The sequence below is a fragment of the Sabethes cyaneus genome, chromosome 2, assembly GCF_943734655.1.
Source record: "Sabethes cyaneus chromosome 2, idSabCyanKW18_F2, whole genome shotgun sequence".
Lineage (NCBI taxonomy): Eukaryota > Metazoa > Arthropoda > Insecta > Diptera > Culicidae > Sabethes > Sabethes cyaneus.
Window position 1 is genome coordinate 153,630,524 of NC_071354.1, and position 20,089 is coordinate 153,650,612.

The 20,089-nt window shown below is 41.9% G+C and overlaps 1 protein-coding gene across 1 annotated transcript in view; it reads right to left on the reverse strand.

Annotated features, from left to right (window-relative positions):
* LOC128736209 (uncharacterized) overlaps window positions 1-20,089 on the reverse strand; it is a 133,048-nt gene that overhangs the window by 93,171 nt on the left and 19,788 nt on the right. The window contains exons 6-8 of the mRNA XM_053830688.1: window positions 13,150-13,370; window positions 12,983-13,065; window positions 60-200 (exon numbers count right to left, since the gene is read on the reverse strand). Coding sequence (XP_053686663.1) covers window positions 60-200; window positions 12,983-13,065; window positions 13,150-13,370 — 445 coding nt within the window. The remainder of the gene's footprint in view (window positions 1-59; window positions 201-12,982; window positions 13,066-13,149; window positions 13,371-20,089) is intronic.

A 20,089-nucleotide genomic window follows, 5' to 3' on the forward strand; every position in this document is an offset into this window, starting at 1 on the left:
GAAGAGGAAAGATTGGCCACACAGTAGCATCAGTCGGGGCCGAACGGAAGTCAACTCACCTCTCCAGCTGGCTTTGATGGGACAAGTTATTGTTTGGTTCTGGATCAAGTACGCATTGAGAGTGGTTAGGGAAGGACTCTTCCGCAGAGTGTCCTCGTCGTTTTTCCAAACATATCGTATTGCTGACTGCTCGTATGATACTGTGGAGAGATAAACGTAAAAAAGCATGGTATATTTAATACAATCAAAAGCTGTTTTAATAAGTTTTTCAACTATATTTGTTTAATATATTATTAGTTATATTAATAACGCGGGTACGTGCGTTATCACTCGTCCAATTTTACCCGAACGAAACTCGCACAAAATATTGAGTTACACCTAGCGGCGAATCGCTGAAATTACAGTTCTTTGGCTAGTTTCCACTGTGGCGCTAAGGTTGCTTTAGAGACCGAATAAGGCTTTTATATTATAAGAAGAACAATGTTCTAGAACAAGAGAATAAATAAACTGACTAAGCTGTTGTGTTGTGATGGTTTAGTAAATTTATTTTTTCTCCCGTTCTTAAACATTGTTTCTAGTGGCTTTTGTTACTGCTTTTGAAGACAAAAATCTCTTGAATAACACGGAGAACGCGCTGTTCAAACTTATATGTTATATCATATACATGGTTTGGATTGTCGAGCTCGACGACGAAAAATGTCAATACAGGAACCATTGCTTCGGCCGAAAAGAACTTCAGAGAGCGAAAATTGTTGTCCATACTGTTGTCCTGTTGTCCATCGTGTACTTCAACATCAGAGCTGATGCAACGTGGATATTATCCATGTGTGTATACTACCAAAACTAACGAACAAAGCCGAGGAGTACGAACAAAACCAATCGACATCTACTCGAGCAACGCCATGCCGAAATTCGAACTTGATACGACACCGAGACGCTACTATGGATATCCCTATCCTTTCTGCAGCAGTCCAGCCATTCCTGACAGCGCTCAACAGCCGTCCCGTCCCTGTGTGGTGGGATCGTTGATTCGTCCAGCACGACAACAACCACGTGTATTATCAGAATGTAGGCGGAATGAACGCAATCGTCCAGGACTACTATCTGCTAGCGTGTGTTGAAGGTCCATACGAAATAATCGTTTTGGTCGAGACCAGGTTTGACAAATCTTCCGACCGAACTACGAAGTCTTACGCTTTAGCTTCCTGGGAGGCAGTAGGAGTTGTAGTAAATGCTCCATACATCGCCATTAAACACATCCTTTGAAGATGGTTTGTATGGACAGTCACAACTTCCCCCCTTTGCCGCCAAAGAATACAACTTTACACCTGTATTGATGTGACAACAACCTTGTACAGTATTTGGGTTTAAGCCCTCAAGAGTTGCCAATTACTCGTCTACATTGCCTGAGGGCAATGCACGCTTTCTTAATTCGGAAATCAATATTTGTGGACCAATCAAACTTGAAGTCGAGAATTAACCCGACGTACTTCACGTCGTCCACAACTTCAACATCCGACCCAAAAAAGCGTAGAGCATGTGCTACATCGATGTTTCTATTGAGACTATTGAGTCTCCTTAGTAGACCATCCGCCTCAAGGTTCCATAAAGTTGCGAGAGTACGCCACCTTATGGACATCGCCCAACACGTTGCTTTCAAATGCCCAGCCGTGTCGTACATTAGTGCTCGGTTTTCGAAGTAGCTTTTAGGCAACCGGTACCCTCGTCTTATAAAGCGTTAGATCGATCACTCCCCAACTAGCACTGTTAATGGCGTTTTTGACGTCAATCTTACTTACTTACTTACTTTAGCAGTCGAGAGCCGGGGTAGCTCTTGCCGTATCAAGAATTCCTCTCCATTGTACTCGGTCTTGGGCTACTCGTCGCCAATTCGTTACGCGTCTCGAAACACGCAAGTCGTCTTCAACCTGGTCGAGCCATCTAGCACGTTGGGTCCCTCTATTCCTGGTACCGGTGGGGTTCTTGAAGAGAACGGATTTCACTGCACAGTCGTCCGGCATCCTTGCGACGTGGCCGGCCCACCGTAGTCTCCCAACTTTCGCCAGGTGTACGATCGGAATCTCTCCAAGCAGTGCCTGTAGCTCGTGATTCATACGCCTTCGCCACTCTCCGCTTTCCGTTTGTACTCCGCCAAAAATAGTCCGCAACACCTTTCGTTCAAATACGGCTAGTGCACGTATGTCCTCCGTAAGCAAAGTTACTGTCTCAAGTCCATAGAGGACTACCGGTCTAATTAGCGTTTTGTACATCGTCAGCTTTGTGCGGCGGCGTATGCTCCCAGATTGAAGCATCATGCAGAGGGAAAAGTTGGCTGGATTTTCAGCTTGAATGCGTCGTTGGATCTTCTTACTCGTATTATTGTGGACGGTGACCAGAGATCCCAAGTATACGAACTCATCAACCACTTCCAGTTCATCACCATCAATAGTCACTGTTCGTGGGAGGCTAACATTTCTTTCTCTGGAGCATCTTCCTACCATTTATTTGGTTTTCGATGCATTGATTTGTAACCCTATCCTCCTAGCGTCAATCTTAACTATGGCTGTCTCTTTGCCTCTTATGCCTCATTGGCGTCTCTGCCCTCTCTATGGCTGGCTTGATGGCATCGACAGTGGACTTCCCTTTATGGAAACCAAACTGTGTCCATAACGGGTGCTAACCTATTTAGGATTACCCGCTCTAATAACCTACCGAACTTATCGAGTAGACAGATAGGTCTGTACGATGAGGAATCTCGTGGTGTTTCCCCGATTTTGGTAGCAGTGCAAATATTTGTATTTTCCATTTTTCTGAAAATTCACATACTTCTAGACAGTTCTGTAGAGTCTCTCTAAACTTATCAGGATATGCTTAAACCGCCGTTTTAGTGCCTCGTTCGGTATCCCGTCAGAACCGGAAGGTTCTTCTTCTTTCTTCGTTTTTAGACCCCTGGCAATCGCAATGAGCTTCTCATTCGTGACCGGAGTGAGTGTGTCATTCGCTTGACCGTATGGGGTCGAAGGCCACATCACTGGATCCTGTTGCGGGAATTAACCTTTCACCATAACTTATAGCGAAGTAGATGCACTCGTCATCTTTTTGATCACCACCTGGTAAGCGCCACTTCAGGGGTTTGAATCCGCATCATGGTACGGCTCCTGAAAAAGGATTTCTATCTATCCTTAAATTCTTTTTTGAGCGTCATCCTGGCGGCTCTTAGCTCAATCTTACGCGCTTTGACATCCGCATCGGTTCGGACTCTCTGCATATACCTTCTCAGGTATCAGCATCTTTGGCTCGAGCAGCACGTTCCTCACAACCATGTTGCGTAGTTTGAAAGAGAGTTTAGCGAACGTATAACCTTCTCGTTCTGGGGCGTATGGCTGCCCGGTCCTAGGCATGGTTATATCACGTGTACGTGTTAGGAAGTTGGTCAGCTCATTAACACTCCAGTACGAGCGATTGCCCTCTGGGCTAAGTACTTCAACGAATAGGTCTTTATCGAAGGCTTTCACTTTCCATCTCCGCCCGGTCGATCTTAACCCACGAGCCGGTGGCATCCATCGTTCAATCGTGTACCGTATAGCTTGGTGGTCGCTATGCGTGTACTCATCGGACACCTTCCAGCCCATGTTGGCTAGCAACGTTGGGCTGCAGAAGGCGATATCGATGAACGATTATTGTACCCTCCGGAAATAATACTGATAGAACTCACGTTTGCCAGACACACATCCAGCTTGGACAAAGCTCAGTACGCTTCGCCCCCTAGGGTAGTGCACCTACTCCCCACTCAACTGCCCAGGCATTCAAGTGCATCCACTGACAAGCGTCTTCCGATCCGTGAGCTCGTCGGTAACCATATCTAGCATCCTGTCAAACTACTCTACAGATTTACTAACAAACTATAAACTAGTAGCTGCAGATTTAGACTCCATCGACCACAGCAATCACGTACCCTTTTGAACGGTCAATACCAGCTCTTGGATGAGATATCTGCCCATGACAGCAATCGCTGCCATCCGACCCTTGTCCGTCACCCAATTACCATTGTCCTGAGGGACATGGTAGGGGTCAGCGATAATGGCAATATCACACCTCATCTCAGCTGTGTCGCAGTGGTTGGTTGAGGTTAATCGGTGTAACCTGCACCGTTTTACTGCCTGTTTAAAGGCCGGACACAATGGTCCGCTTGTTGCGTGCTCGTTGCTTGCTTCTGCTCAACTTTGAGCTGGTCCCTCAGAGCATCTTTCAGGTCATCTGTCGTCGTAACCTCGTCTAGGTTTCCACACTCGACAAGAGTACGCTGCGATAGGGCCTTGACCTGGCCCGCCTCGCCCAGGGACTTCTGCACCATCTCCTAATACCGCGAGCTCTGAACCGTCAGGTGCTTTTTGAGCTCGAAGAGCATTTCTCCTCTCTGGGTGTGGCGGGTCTTTACCACATTGCCCTTAAGCTCTTGTCCGCCTTAACCTGCCAGCTGTCTACATCATGTCTACTGGATACATGCGGAAATCTCCTGTAAAGGATTATTCTAAACAGGCTGACGAGGTACACGAAAGGTGAACACGGTTTGTCAAGCAAGCAGTTCGGATTCTAAAAAGGGAAGTCCACTGTGGACGCCGTTTGGATGATAGAGCGAAGAGTAGATCGTCGTCGCAAAGCGCTTTCGATCTGGTCGAGCCATCGTGCACGTTGGGCCCCCCTGTACATGGTGCCGGTGGGGTTGTTGAAGAGGACTATTTTCGTCGCACTGTCGTCCGGCATCCTTACGACGTGTCCGGCTCACCGTGGCCAGCTAACTTTCGCTAGATGCACGATGGGAGTCTCCCCAAGCAGTGCCTGTAGCTCGTGATTCATACGTCTCCACCACTCTCCGCTTTCAGTTTGTACTCTGCCAAATTTCGTTCGCAGCACTTTCCGCTCAAACACGGCAAGGGCGCGTATGTCCTCTGTGAGCAGCGTCACGGCTTCAAGTCCATAAAGAACTATCGGTCTAATAAGAGTTTTGTACATTGTTAGCTTCGTGCGGCGGCGTTCGCTTCCTGATCGTAGCGTTTTACGAAGGGCATTTACCGCTTGGATGCACCGCTGGATCTTCTTACTAGTGTTGTTGTCCGCGGTCACCAGCGATCCCAAATAAAAGAACTCCTCTACCACTTCTAGTTCGTCGCCGTCAACGGTTACCGTCCGTGGGAGGCGCGCGTTTGTTTCCTTTGAGCCTCTTGCTTTCATGTATTTGGTCTTCGATGCATTTATTTTAAGCCCAATTCTCCTAGACTCCGCTTTCAGTCTAACGTAGATTGTCTCCGCCGTCGCAAAGTTCCTGGCTATGATATCGAAGTCATCTGTAAAGCCTAGAAGTTGGCTACCCTTGGTAAAAATCGTGCCTCTCGTTTCGATGTCCGCTCGTCGGATCACCCCTTCAAGAGCGATGTTGAACAGCATGCGGGATAAACGGTCACCTTGTCTCAACCCTCGCCGCGTCTCGAAGGGACCCCAAGTAACAATCCAATAGCAAATTGGTCTTATTCATTTCTTATAGTAGTTTTATCAGAGCATTTCAAAGTCTGTTAGGTTTTATAATGTTTCTGCTCAAGTGAATTTTATCTTATTTGACTAACATTTCTGAAGTATGACTGAAGGAGACTTGAAGAATCACCCATAAAACTAAATTATCAATTAGTGTAATTCACCTTATAGGGGGTTTTAAAGGATACTTCATTTTTGCTTAAAAACGACGCTCCTTAAAATTTAACAATAGTTTTGACAAAAACTTATGACATTCTTCTGCAAGATTCGTTTATCTTAACAATGCTGCCATAAAACTCTCTTAAAATCGTATATTCTTGAAAGAGAAATTATACTCTTGAATAAGAACATTCTGACGTAAACAACTAATCTGTCAAAATGGGCGTCTGAACCTGGAGAAAATTGAAGAATACAGATCTTTTAAACGAAAATTAAGTGAAAGTCTGTGTAATATTTTGAAAACTCTTTCATATGAACAATCAGCGAAGTCACAAAACAATAAAGATCTCAGGACTAGCTGAAATGGGGAAGGACAGTGCCGATAATGATGCATTTGCCAGAGGCGGTGCGGGTTTCCTCTAAAGCTGTTCGTATTTTTTAAACTAAATATAAAGTTCATAAGTCAGATGTCTTTGTATGGAAAATGTTTGAAGGCACTGGAGCAGTTGAAGCATAATTTTTAAAAACAGTTGCACCAATACCAATTGTAAATTAAACGCTTGGAACTGTCGTGCAGTCCAAACAGCACAAACAACACGTTACGTCGATACTTCGGTGATGTTTTCTTTGTTTAAACTAGAATGGTTATCTTGCAAAAACTTGGTGCCCTCAAGTAATTCAAACAATTCTTATTCAAGCGCAACTTGTCTTCTTTAAGAATACAATAAGTATTGATGAACTTATCGCGCTCTTGGAAAAATTGTCTTTGTCTTGTGCAAGAAATGTTAGTCTAATAAGCGCTTTCGGGTTGATTTGGATAAAACCATTGAAAAAATGGCGAACAGGGCTATTTTGATTATTTTTGAAATTGTAGTCAATTGCATATGGGCGCTTATAAATATGGTATTATGCAATACTATTAGTGATCTTATCTTTTTAAATAAATGTTTAGACATATAAAAACCTTTTCGCCACAATTAGTTAAAAATTTGGTAGCTATCAACTTCTTCATGAAATCATTAATTTTTTTTATTAATTTAATTTTTCGATAATCTAGCAAAAATTACTGGCGCGTTAAAATTTTCTAACTTTCATGTCACAAAACATCGACAAACCGAGCGTGGCATAAAAAATTTCTCATTTATGAGCAACAAAGCAGTTGCTTTTATCACCATTTTTATTTTCAATTTTCATTTATACCCATTTCGAAATAGCAATATCTGTGTATGCTTATAGCTTATAGCTCTTGTTCAATTTAAAACATTTAAGGCTGTGAAAAGTGCATGATGTCTTGCAAGTGTTCTTTGAAGAGACAACCATAAAATCATCAACACTTGTGGCGGTTTTCTTTTTGTTTCAAGCGACCCTTGGAAGTCATTATAAATAGATATCGATAAGAATTACAAGTTTTGAAAGGATCTTTGGAAATTTTCTTGAGAACCTTCTTTAGTGTGGGCCTCCCTTGCCTTATAAGGGTTTTATGGCTGTTTTATCGCAGTTTTGAAGAATTACAAGTTTTGAGATCGGTTTTAAACAGCAAATGCTGGAAACCTCTTCAAGTGCACCTTAAAATTGAAATTGTTACTTGGGACTCGAGAGTGTCCCAGAGATGCGTACGAAACATGTCACTCGATCCAATATAGCTCTGATCAGTCGCGTCAGTTTGTCCGGAAAACCGTGTTGGAGATCAGGCGCAGGACATTACTATCTTCCATGGGCGCTCCTAGGTTAATTTCCGTTCCGCCTCCTTCTGCGACTTCGCCATTGAGGTGTTCATCGAAGAACTGCTTCCATCTGTCGACCACCTCGCGCTCGTTTGTGATTAGATTCCCTCCCTCCTCCCTACACATGTCAGGTTTCGGTGTGTAGCCCTTCCGAGTTTGGTTCACCTTTTCCATAAAACTTGCGCGTGTCATTAGCTCAGAATAGTTATTCTAATTCTTCACGATCTCTGTCCTCCTTTTGGCGCTTTTTCCTCCTCAGGATCGTGGTCAACTGGTTCCTAGCTCGGCGGTATTTGGCCAGGTTCTCTCTAGTGGCAATACTTAGATAATTTTTCCAAGCAGTTTTTCCCCTCCACCGCTTGTTGGCATTTCCCATCAAACCATTCATTTTGTGTACTCCGAGGCTCAATACCTAGTGCCGAGCATATTCTGCCCCAACCGTCTACGAGGTTTGAAGCACCTAACTTCTCGGAAGAAGGCAGTGCCTCGTTCAGTACTCGCGCGTAGTTCTCGGCAGCTTGTGGGTTATCTAGCTGCCTGATGTTCAGCCGAGGAGGGCGGCTTTGACGTGTCCGGTATACGGTGGACAGCTCTGAGCGCACATGTACTGCTACTAGGTAATGGTCAGAATTAATATCCGCACCCCGACGGGAGCGAACGTTCGTGATGTTTGAGAAAAAGCGCCCTCTATGAGAACGAGGTCAATTTGATTCATGGTACGTTGGTCAGATGATCTCCAGGTGGCTTTGTGGATATCCTTGCGTGGAAAAAAGGTGCTTCGGATCACTAGGCCTCGGGAAGCTGTGAAGTTTATACATCGTTGGCCGTTATCGTTTGTGTCAGTGTGCAGGCTATGGGGTCCTACCAGCGGTCTATACATCTCCTCCCTACCGACCTGGGCGTTCATATCCCCGATGACGATCTTGATGTCCCGTGACGAGCAGCTGTCGTACGTTGCCTCCAGCCTCGCGTAGAACGCTTCTTTCTCATCGTCAAATCTTCCATACATTCTCTCCTTTGCGACAGATTTCCTGCAGAGCTACGATGCTGAGTTTGCGGGATTCAAGCTGTTCAATCAGCATCAGCACCCGCTCGCAACCTGCGAAATTTAGCGAGCTACAGTTCCAAGTACCGAGTCTCCATTCGTCGTCCTTGTTCCGTCGCCTAAGTCGATGCCGAATATTCCGCTCCGAATTTGCTTGCGATGGGGCTGTCATCTTATAGTGCCGAGACTCACTATACCTCCTTCCCGGTTAGTATACGACCTTAGGAGTATTAAGTTGCGTGTTATAAAAATCGCTGTATAAAATGCAAGATAGAATTACAAACAATTGTCAGAATTTTCGCACGTATATTGCCTCCACTTTGGTAATTATATGTTCTGATCTGACGTGAAATATAACTTTTTCGTTCAGATATGATGTCGTATTTCTCAGTTGCAATCGAGATATACAAACCAAACGGTTCACTGGGTGGCTCATGGTCGTGAGATTAGTCAGTTCAGTATATGTATGTTATGGCTGGAATACTTACCATCTGCATCATGCAAGATATCGAATGCAACAACCGAAAACACTCAAGAGGAATTCGTAAACTGGTGAGAGAGGAATCCTTGGCTAAATGACAGCAATACTTGGCTAGGGCTAAGAACAGTAACTGTACGTATGGGCTCGTACCGGTTCTATTGACCTGGAATTGGTTCTATGGGCAAGTTAGCTTCCACTTGATGCAATTTCTGTCCGGGCATGATTGTTTCAGACAATACCTGCACTGGTTCGGACAGGCAGTGACACCTGTCTGTCCAGAATACGAAGGGGTAGAAAAAAAGAAGAGCACGTGGTCTTCGAATAACCATGATTTGCCGCGGTGTCAAGCGTGATGCCACTCCTGACCGTGGTTAACTACGTTATCCTATATTTATGCAATGTGTCAGGATAAGAGAATGTGGAATCCCGCTCGCAGCATTATAACACAGAATATAGAGCAGCTGCAACGAAAGTTAAGGAACGTCCAGCGTATACTTAACACTGACTAGGACAGACGAAGTGAAAACGGAAAGGCAAGTACGAAGCAGCAGCACTGTGGTTGTTTAAACGCCCTACGAGGATGGCCGTGAAAGAAGTCATGAAGATCGCCATCCATAGATCAGTCTGGATAGGTGAAATGGAACTGAAGAAGCGAACTCGACGGAGCAGTGCGTAGCTCGAAAAGAAACCCTGCGTGGGTGACGGTGAGGAAATGGAAGTCATGACGGTCGCTAGTATTTCCGGATCGGTATACGTCTCGATGTACAGAGCAGTGTAAAGAAACAGTTTCTTCCCGATTATATCATTAGTGTGCCAGGTATTGAGTGTTTCCTTACGAAAAAAGCACACACATATGCGCATCACAACGAATAAATTTGCAAAGAAGAATAAAATATCTTGAAGAATTTTCATGAATTAGAACAGAGCTTTCCTGAAGACTCTCATCAAGACGAGTTGCAGTAAAATAAATCACGTGCACAGAAAGAGAATTATTCGACTATAGATAAGCCCTTTAATCGTACAACGCACTGACGGTTGATTGAATTATACGGCTTTTGATTGAACAATCATTTGGCGGCTAAATTTATGATCCCGGAGGGGCGCAATTTATGGCAAGTGCAGTACGCGCGTGCTTATAGTGTTATCAGTTCCTGCTTTGATAAAGCAGATTGTACAGAAATAAACAAACCGCGGAGAATGATTCACTAAAGCGAATCAAAGTCCATCATTGTAAGATAACAGTAAACAACTTAATTTTCCCCAAAAACTGTTTATTTTTCAAGTATACCCTTTAAATATTTATACAGAACAACTGGGAATTTTTTTAAATATTATGAATATAAAAGTGTTTACTATTTTTTCAAAGCATTCAAGGGTAGTTTATATTGAACATGGTAGCGATATAAAATCTGCCATAACGAACCGTCGTAAAGCTAAAGAGACATCCGCTAAAATGATAAACTGACTCAGCGGAATAAGTGATAACAAAGGGCAATTCACCAATCTTATTGGCACCGCAATATCGAATGTGACATATATAGATTAACTTGGAATGGCACTTTCGGAATTGAGAAGAAGCCATAGAAACTCACACCTCTCGTGCATAGCCGGTATCTGTCACTACCGACAGAGCTGGCCACTTGATAAAGGAGCATCATGCCTGCTACTTTGTCTGATATCATCGTATAACGTAATGGGCTGCTCCGTAGCAAAATAAACTACCGATGAACATTATGCAGGACCATATAAAGACCGTTTTTGGTTTAGCTGATAAATATTTCGGTGTTCCATGCTGTTACTCTGACCGAACCAATTCCTAAGTCGGTTGTGTTTTCGCGTGGGTGAGCATATTGCCTCTTTAATAAATGTGCGGCCAGTAGATTATAAGACCACAACCGTAAGAGATTCGCAATGCAATGTACATTCATATTGATTTTCTAAACCGTCCTAAAGGCCCTTTGCCAACTCTATTGCCACAATAATAATGTAATAGCATATTTTCTTATTCACCAATTGCGATAAATTTGGCATTAGGTGAATTAAAACGGACTTATTTTACTGTTCTTTTGCATAGAGTTTCTTACAAAAGCTAATGGAATAGGTATGTAAATACAAACTACTCGCACGTTGAGTTAATGGAATCGTTCATTAAAAGTGGCTAAATCAATTGTCACCAATAAAACAAAACAGTTCGAGGGACGTTTGTCGACAAACAAGAAGTCTGGATCGGGTTGAAATCGAAGGCCGTCAATTTATTAGCAGGAAATGATCTCAAATCGCGACGATAACCAAAACAAGATGGCAAAAATACGATCCCGGAAGCTGAAGATGACGATGCTAATGAAGTTCGATTGAATGACAGACTTTAAACAGATTCCTGGATAGAAGTTTTATATATAAACCGAAAGAGGAACGGTGGCTGACATTTTCAAGCATATGAAACGATCGAAGTTTGCCAAAAAGCAACTGGTTTGGCAGATCTGTTGCTGAAAAGCTACATTTTGAGTGCAACCGAAATCATCAACCAGAAATTTTTCATAAATGATTATCTGGAAGAACTACTCCTGAAGCAACACGATTGTTCCGTGTTGTTTTGGCCGGATTTGGCATACTCTCGAATGCGCAAGAAAGGACATGGAATGGTATGCTGCCAATGGTGCCCAAGAGCAAGAACCATTTTAATACAATAGAAGTCCACTCGATCGATCAATATTACACCAACGTCAATTGGAACCTGAAGAAGACCCAAAAACCTGTTGGAAGCGAGAAGCAATTTAAGGCAAACTGGCATTCTGTGACCTACAAAGCGGACGTGCCTGTACAAAGTCTGAAAGCAGAAGTTAAACGAAACACCCAGCAATTCGAATTCGGTCACCCGGAAACACATACTAATTGAACTCTAAAATGAAAAATAATTTGAGTTTTCAAATGAAAAATTGAATTTATTCACATGCATTCCCATTTGAACAAATTTTGATCATAACACCCTTTAATATATAATTTAGTTTAACATTTATGAAATTCAATTATGCGAACAATCCAAAATGCAAACCATTAGCCTTGAACGGGAGCAAATAATTGTCGCAATTCAAGCATATTTTGCCGCGTCATCCAGTACGCCCAATTAACTCGGCAAACAACAGCCGGGGAGAGTATGTTGTTCAACTGCAATTACATTATCGGAAAATTGAACTATCAGGATAATAATGGTACGTATTTTTCTTCTCCACTGCTGCGGAAGTTGCTTGCACCTGCCGTTGCGAACGGGCAAACAAGGCTTTCCACTATCTTCAAAAGAGGTTTTAATCGCGTAATTAAGAGCTTCGGATTGTTTCTGCTGGCAAGCAGCATCAGCTGACGCAGCAGCGAACCGAATGAAGCGTACTGGTATTAATTGAAGAGATAAGCTGCATTCAAACGCTGTCGGCGGCGTTCGCTAATTACAGGCGAAACCATTTGAGCGATATTCAGGCAGGCAGGATGTAGCGCCGGCAGTCTCGTTGTCTAACGACGTGCATGTAAAACACTGTAATGCCCAAATGATCGCATTTGTGTACACCCTTGCCGGTGATTATAATTAAAATTGGACTAGAAAATAAGGAATTCAAAGCGGGAAGCTCTAAGCTTTCTAAACATTCGCTGTTGGCATGCTGTAATTCTAATAGGTGATAGTTGATGCGTTTCACGCAAATTAGGGAATTAAACTGGAATGAAGTTCTCCAGTTTGGTGGCAAATTGACATTCACTAGGATTAAGTATATCACTAAATGCTATCAAATAGCCTGATGGCGGATTCTATAATTTAAATTGAAAAAATCTGGGATCTGCCTCTTAAAGTTCTACTTCAGCTTAATACAGGGACGAAGTTGTAACAAATATGTTACAAATTAAAATATGTACTTGTTACAGAACCTAAAGTATACAAACTATTTGTTTGATGACGTAAAGCCATCTGCATTGGAAACTGAGAATTATTTGTAAACTTTTTTCAATCTCGCTACTTATATGAATTTACGTTAATTTAAAAACTCAAAATATACTCACTACTTTCCAACGCGAATGAACACAGCGGATCATCGAAGGGAAAAATGTTCAGTCTACCCTGGCATGAGAGGATGAGGTGCCGCCTGTATGCAAAACGTATGAAAACCGAAGTTAATTAATCTCAACGCATATTTAAAATCTATAAACTAAGAGGTACAACTACTCACCGCATCAAATAGTTGATCGTACCGTTGCGGTATATCCGCAACGCGAAGTGCATCGGTATGATCGGATCCTTGAAGTCGCCGTGCATGATGAAGTACGTGTCCGGCAGCCAGATATCCTCGTGATGATGGATCGCGTTCAGGTATTCGTACTGCGACTGGTTCGCGTATCGCAGCCGTGGATCGTACCATTGCTGTTGAAGCAAAAACTCCACCTCGTATTTCTGGAAAATTATGGATGTAAATTTATATAAATAAATTGTAGCATCTAAATTATAGAGAAAGCTTGTTGAGACCTGCTCCAATAAAAACATTTAACTTCGTACTTTTAGGACTGTTTAAATCTAAATAGGGTATGTTACTGCTTCGTCGTAATGGCCTATTCCCGTCCTATCCAACACAAACTATGAAAAATATCAGCATTTTTATGACACACAATGCAAAACTAGTTATTTCCTAATATTTTAGTTAGTTGTCTATCATACGCGAGCAATCAAAGTGAGATGAGTTCTATTTAACCCTCTAACGGGCAACACCGTAAAAACGATGCAATCAAGCTAATGACTATTTTATCATGAAAGTACACACAAAAAAACCTTAAGTTCTGATTTTCATGCAAAAATAATTATCTGGAGGAGCGCCAGGTAAGAAAAAGTCCAATTTCTCTTTTTCTTTTTTCATGTCTAACGCTCTGCCCAGATGTTTTTTCAATTCAGATATATTACAAAATTAAAATAATGCATGAAATTTACTCATAGAAACATTTTTTAGGTCAATCATTTTGTTCTAGATGTCCTTTTCCTTCAAAAGTAAAAAAGGGAATAATCGCGCATTAATTATTTTTCGAATTTTTCGGAATTTTTGTTTTTGAAAGATGATAACTTTTGAATGCATGGTCAGAATGTTATGATATTAGTATCAAAATGTCAAGAAATCTGTTCTGAACACATTTTGCGTATTGCCAATTAAAAACAAATTTTGAATGCGCCTCTGGAGCACCAAAAGTGAAGGCCGTCTACAGACGGTCTTACCCGTTAGAGGGTTAAATGCTTTTTATCATTGAAGAAGTCCTACCAGCCAAATTTTCTACGTTTTTCGTGCGACGAAGAAGAAAATGTCGACTAATCGTTTCAATTTCCGTCATTCATAAATGAAAATAACTCACGCAAGGCATTGTCGTTATTCTACAGCCAGGAAAACTTGCCCGACCTCCAGAAATTTTGCAGAATAACATTTGTCATGCCGTCCTACACAAATACATGCGCGTTAGCTTCGTAAACATTGTTGTGATTTTTAGTTCGGACGATGAAAAATTTTGATGGTCGGATTTTAAAACGGTACGACGAATTTAAGAAATAAAGTCAGTTGCGTAATTTCAATAATATGCCTTAATAATCACTTTTCAGTGATTTCAAAGTTCACGGGTCGGAAGGTAAGTGTGTTTTAGTCAAATCAGCAAAAGAACTTTTGGAGTATTCATTAAATCCATCCAACAAATGATGAAAATTAGAATGGCTTTGCTTACTACGACGGGAATTAGAAATAAACCCTAATTATTTTTATATGCAATTTGCAGTGGAAATGTAAAATCTTAGAGAAACCGTCTGAGATATCTGAATCTTACAATTTAAATATACTTTGGTAAATGATATACTAGTGGCCAGTAGTTCGCGAATTCGAATTCGAATTCGTGAATATTTGAATCGATGAACATCCCTCATGAACTTACACTATTCGCTTGCCTCGCCGATAATGCAGGTATCAGCTTTGAATTATCACGAATAGAACCTCATTGTGAACATCGAGTGTGTTCGATTTAGCGGGTATATGATGCCCGGGGACGCCGGAAAGTATACAAAATAATATTACCACGAAAAAGGAATAGTATAAAGTAGTGTTAGTGGCTTTACAAGCAGCAGAAGGTCTTATTTCGCACTTTTCGTTGCACACGATATTCGTATATTCAGCGATGCTACGTAGTGTGAATGTATGTGACTCATTGTTATAGGCGAATTGAACCACTCGCTTCGCTGTTTGCCGCTTGCCGATGCTCGGCGTAGGGATTTTTTTCTAATTCCCGTCGTAGTAAGTAAAGCCATTCTAATTTTCATCATTTGTTGGATGGATTTAATGAATACTCCAAAAGTTCTTGTGCTGATTTGACTAAAACACACTTACCTTCCGATCCGTGAACTTTGAAATCACTGAAAAGCGATTATTAAAGCATATTATTGAAATTACACAACTGACTTTATTTCTTAAATTCGTTGTACCGTTTCAAAATCCGTCCATCAAAATTTTTCATCGTCCGAACTAAAAATCACAAAAATGTTTACGAAGCTAACGCGCATGTATTTGTGTGGGACGGCATAACAAACGTTATTCTGTAAAATTTCTGTAGGTTAGGCAAGTTTTCCTGGCTGTAGAATAACGACAATGCCTTGCGTGAGCTATTTTTATTTACGAATGACGGAAATTAAAACGATTAGTCGACATTTTCTTCTTCCTCGCACGAAAAAACGTACACTCAAAAAAATCGACACGTCGCATCCACGTGAAAAATCATGTAAATTTCTGTACAGCAACTTACATGAACTTCATATACTAGTTAATGGGAAAGTTGATAAAATTTACCGGGATCGCACGTAAACTGGTTAGTATGAGTGCGAGTTACCAGTAATTCACGTGAATGTTACCTGAAAAGTGTGATGGATGAGAATTACCTATGTTTTCACGTAAACTTGGCGTGACGATTTTTTTGAGTGTAGGAAATTTGGCTGGTAGGACTTCTTCAATGATAAAAAGCATTTAAATAGATCTCAGCTCACTTTGATTGGTCGCTTATGATAGACAACAAACTAAAATATTAGGGAATACACTCAAGTCTTTTTTTACACGGGGGAAACGTGCCGTGTAAAAAAACCGTTTAAAGAAAACCGCGTTAATTCGAAAAATGTTGTAAAAAAACCGCGTTAATTCAAAAATCGTCATAAAATAAACTGTGTTAATTCAAAAATCGACATAAAAAAATCGCGTTAATTTAAATCATCAAAACAGCCGCTCGAATTTAAAAATCGCTAAAAAACCGCGTTAATTCGAAAAACGATTTTAAAAAACCGCGTTAATTCAAAAATCGTCTTGAAAAAACCGTGTTAATTCAAAAATCGTCATAAAAAAAACCGCGTTAATTCAAAAATCGTAATAATAAACCGTGTAAAAAAAGACTTGATAGTAACTAGTTTTGCATTGTGTGACATAATAATGCTGATATTTTTAATAATTTGTGTTCGATAGGACGGGAATAGGTAATTAATTACGACGAAGCAGCAACATACCCTATATATTCATTTTGCGAGTTTTCCAACCTCTGCTAATGGCACATAAGTTCGGGATCAGATAAATTATTACAAAAAATAAAAAGTTGGGTTCAAGTCATGGAAAGAGTCAATTTAATCCAACCTCCTGTAAAACACTAAATACAGTAGATAGTTCGGAAACTCTATTAGTAACCGTAATATTAATTAATGTGTCAAAGTTTACGTCACCGTAAAAAGTGTTTCCTACTTCCCACTCCTTTATCTATGTACAGAACCATTGTGCATAACGTGAGTTTTTCTTCATTACTGGGGGAAAGTAAGGTTGTTTCATGGTTCAAAAACCGAACAGTGTCTTTTATGAAGTAGGGTGAGCGGAAATGAGGTAAATGAGGATGACGAAAGATTTTCAAATAGAATACAACAATATTTTCCCACATAGGGAACAACAACGGCCCCAAGCGGATATCCTTAACCTTTGTAATTGGCCTCAACTTGACACTGTAATTGGGTACAGTGTTTTGTGCTATACAAACCGGTTGTTGGCAGATTTGGTCAGGTAGGGAAACACATGTTATATGATATGTGCTAATTTTTTTATTCGGCGCATGAAACAATTTCTCGATCAAAGTTTAACTAAAGGTTTTTGACAAAATATACCTACTTGAAAAACAGAAAATGTACATGAGAATAATAAATATGAAAAGGGTCTCAATATTAAGCCTGTTGGGTGGTTGAACTCAAGATTTAATTTTTTTTTGAAACGATGAGTCTACAATTGATGAAGGGACGGTAAGGGAAAGTAATGAAGAAGGATTTTTTTTAGGGAATGAAGGGGAAAGAGTGGAAAGGAAGGGGGGGGGGGGGGGGTAATAGGTAGCTATGCTTAACAAGTTGTCGTTGTGACTCCTATCTTTTGTCCAATACTGGAAGGTGCACGGGTCGAACCAAGCTATAATCAGAGATTAGAACCTCTGATTAGAAATCTCTAATTATAGCTTGGTTCGACCCATGCACCTTCCAGCATTGGACAAAAGATAGGAGTCACAACGACAACTTGTTAAGCATAGCTACCTATTTCCCCCCCCCCCCTTCCTTTCCACTCTTTCCTCTTCATTCCCTAAAAAAATCCTTCTTCATAGAATGTAGAATGTAGAATGTAGAATGTAGAATGTAGAATGTATGTAGAATCATCGTCTCAAAAAAAAAATATTAATATATGCCCCACATTTCAAGGTCATGACTAAAATCACGAGTTTTTGTCAACTCAACTGTTTTTGTTACTCATTTTACGTAACAATACAACTTTGGCTAACTTGTAAAGCCGCTCAGTTAGCCTCGAGGTACGACACTGGTTTAACAAGGTAGTAAACTAAGACGAAAAACTAATTTTATATTTTAAGTAATAAAGAAAGTAAACAACACACTTTCTAGAAATATACGTAAGACGACTGGTATATTGAATAATTTGAAAAAAATATGACAATCGTGAAAATTATTTACTGTACAAGTGGTTGGTAAATGGTTGGATAATGCGTAAAACAGATCCCATTGTTCCCTAGCCTCTTATCTAGCAACTCCTACCCTTAGCGGAGATCGGGTAACTAACCCCGGTGGAAACTAAGGTCGTATACTAACAGGGGAGGAGACACAGTGTTGTATCGACACTGAAAGATGGCAGCCCCATCACGAGACTCGATAGCGTAAGCCCTAGTACGGCTACCTATCTAAACCCAAAAAAACTTACAACAAGAGTCAACAAATATCTTCTCGGAACATTCGGCGTGGACCAAGACGACGAAATAAGGACATGGAATGGAAACTTGGTACATGAAACTGCAGATCACTAAATTTCGTTGGTGGCGACAGGGTGCTGCTCGATCAGCTAGAACCCCGAAAGTGTGGCATCGTGGTACTGCAGGAGATCTGTCGCAAAGGCGTGAAGGTGTGGAGGATCCGTGGCGGCAAAGCCAATTTTTCCAGAGTGGTGGAGCGACCAACGAGCTGGGAACGGGCTTTGTAGTGTTGGGCAAAATGCAGGATCGCGTAATGGATTGGAAAGCGATCAACGAGAGGATGTGCGTGTTGAGGATAAAAGGCCGTTTCTTCAACTATACCATCATAAACGTCCACACGAAGATAGACCCGACGACGAGAAGGAAGGGTTCTATGCGCAGCTGGAGGCAACGTACGACAGCTGCGCACCACGGGATATCAAGATCGTCATCAGGGATAGGAACGCCCAAATCGGCAGGGAAGCAATGCATAGACCGGTGATCAGGCCCCATAGCCTGCACACCGACACGAACGATAACGGTCAGCGATGCATCAACTAAGCAGTAGCAGTAGTCTGTTCCATCTACAAAAATGGTGACCTGCTAGACTGTTGCAACTACCGCGGCATTACGCTGGTCAACGCCGCCTACAAGGTGCTCTCCCAGATTTTGTTGCGTCGTCTATCCCCAATAGCAAGAGATTTCGTAGGGCAGTATCAGGCGGGCTTTATGGGGGACCCGTGCTACTACGTATCAAATTTTTACTTCTTCTGAAATGTCGAGAGTACAACGTGCCCACGCATCATATTTTCATGGATTTCAGAGCAGCATACGATACCGTTGAACGCGAACAGCTATAGCAGATAATACACGAGTACGGTTTTCCAGACTGCTGACTGACGCGGCTGATTAAAGCTGCTCTGGAACGAGTAATGTGTTACGTGCGCGTTTCGGTGACACTCTCAAGTCTTTTCGAATCGCGCAGAGAGTTACAGCAAGGGGATGTACTGTCCTGTAAGTTATTAAATACCGCTATTGAAGGTGTGATCCGGCGAGCGTGCATCGAAAAGAGAGGAACGATCTTCAGCAAGAGGAGCCAACTCCTAGCCTTTGCAGACGACCTCGACATCATTACTAGAATCCGTGGGACGGCGAAGGCAATCTACGCCAGACTAAAAACGGAGGCTGGGAGGAAAGGGCTACAAATTAATGCGTCGAAAACCAAATATATGGTAGGAAGAGGCTCCCGAGAAAGTAACGTTTACCTCCCACGGACAGTGACTATTGACGGCGATGAACTGGAAGTGGTTGATTAGTTCGTATATTTGGGATCCCTGGTCATCGCCGACAATAACACGAGTAGGAGATCCAACGACGCATTCAAGCTGGAAATCGAGCCTACTTTTCCCTTCGCAAGACGTTTCGATTTGGGAGCATACGCCGCCGCACAAAGCTGACGATGTACAAAACGCTAATAAGACCGGTAGTCCTCTACGGACTTGAAACGGTAACTTTGCTTATGGAAGACATATGTGCACTTGCCGTTTTTGAAAGAAAGGTGTTGCGGACTATTATTGGCGGAGTGCAAACGGTAAGCGGAGATTGTCGGAGACGTATGAATCACGAGCTACAGGCACTGCTTGGAGAGATTCCCATCGTAGACCTGGCGAAAGTTGGGAGACTACGGTGGGCCGGCCACGTTGCAAGGATGCCGGACGACTCGATAGGAATAGAAACGTCATTTTTTTTAGCAAAGTTGTTTGCCTTTATATTTTCCATAACTTTGCCGAAGATGCGAAAACCATTTTTGCAGGATAGTTGTCCGGTATTCTAGCAAAATATCCTGCCCAAAGA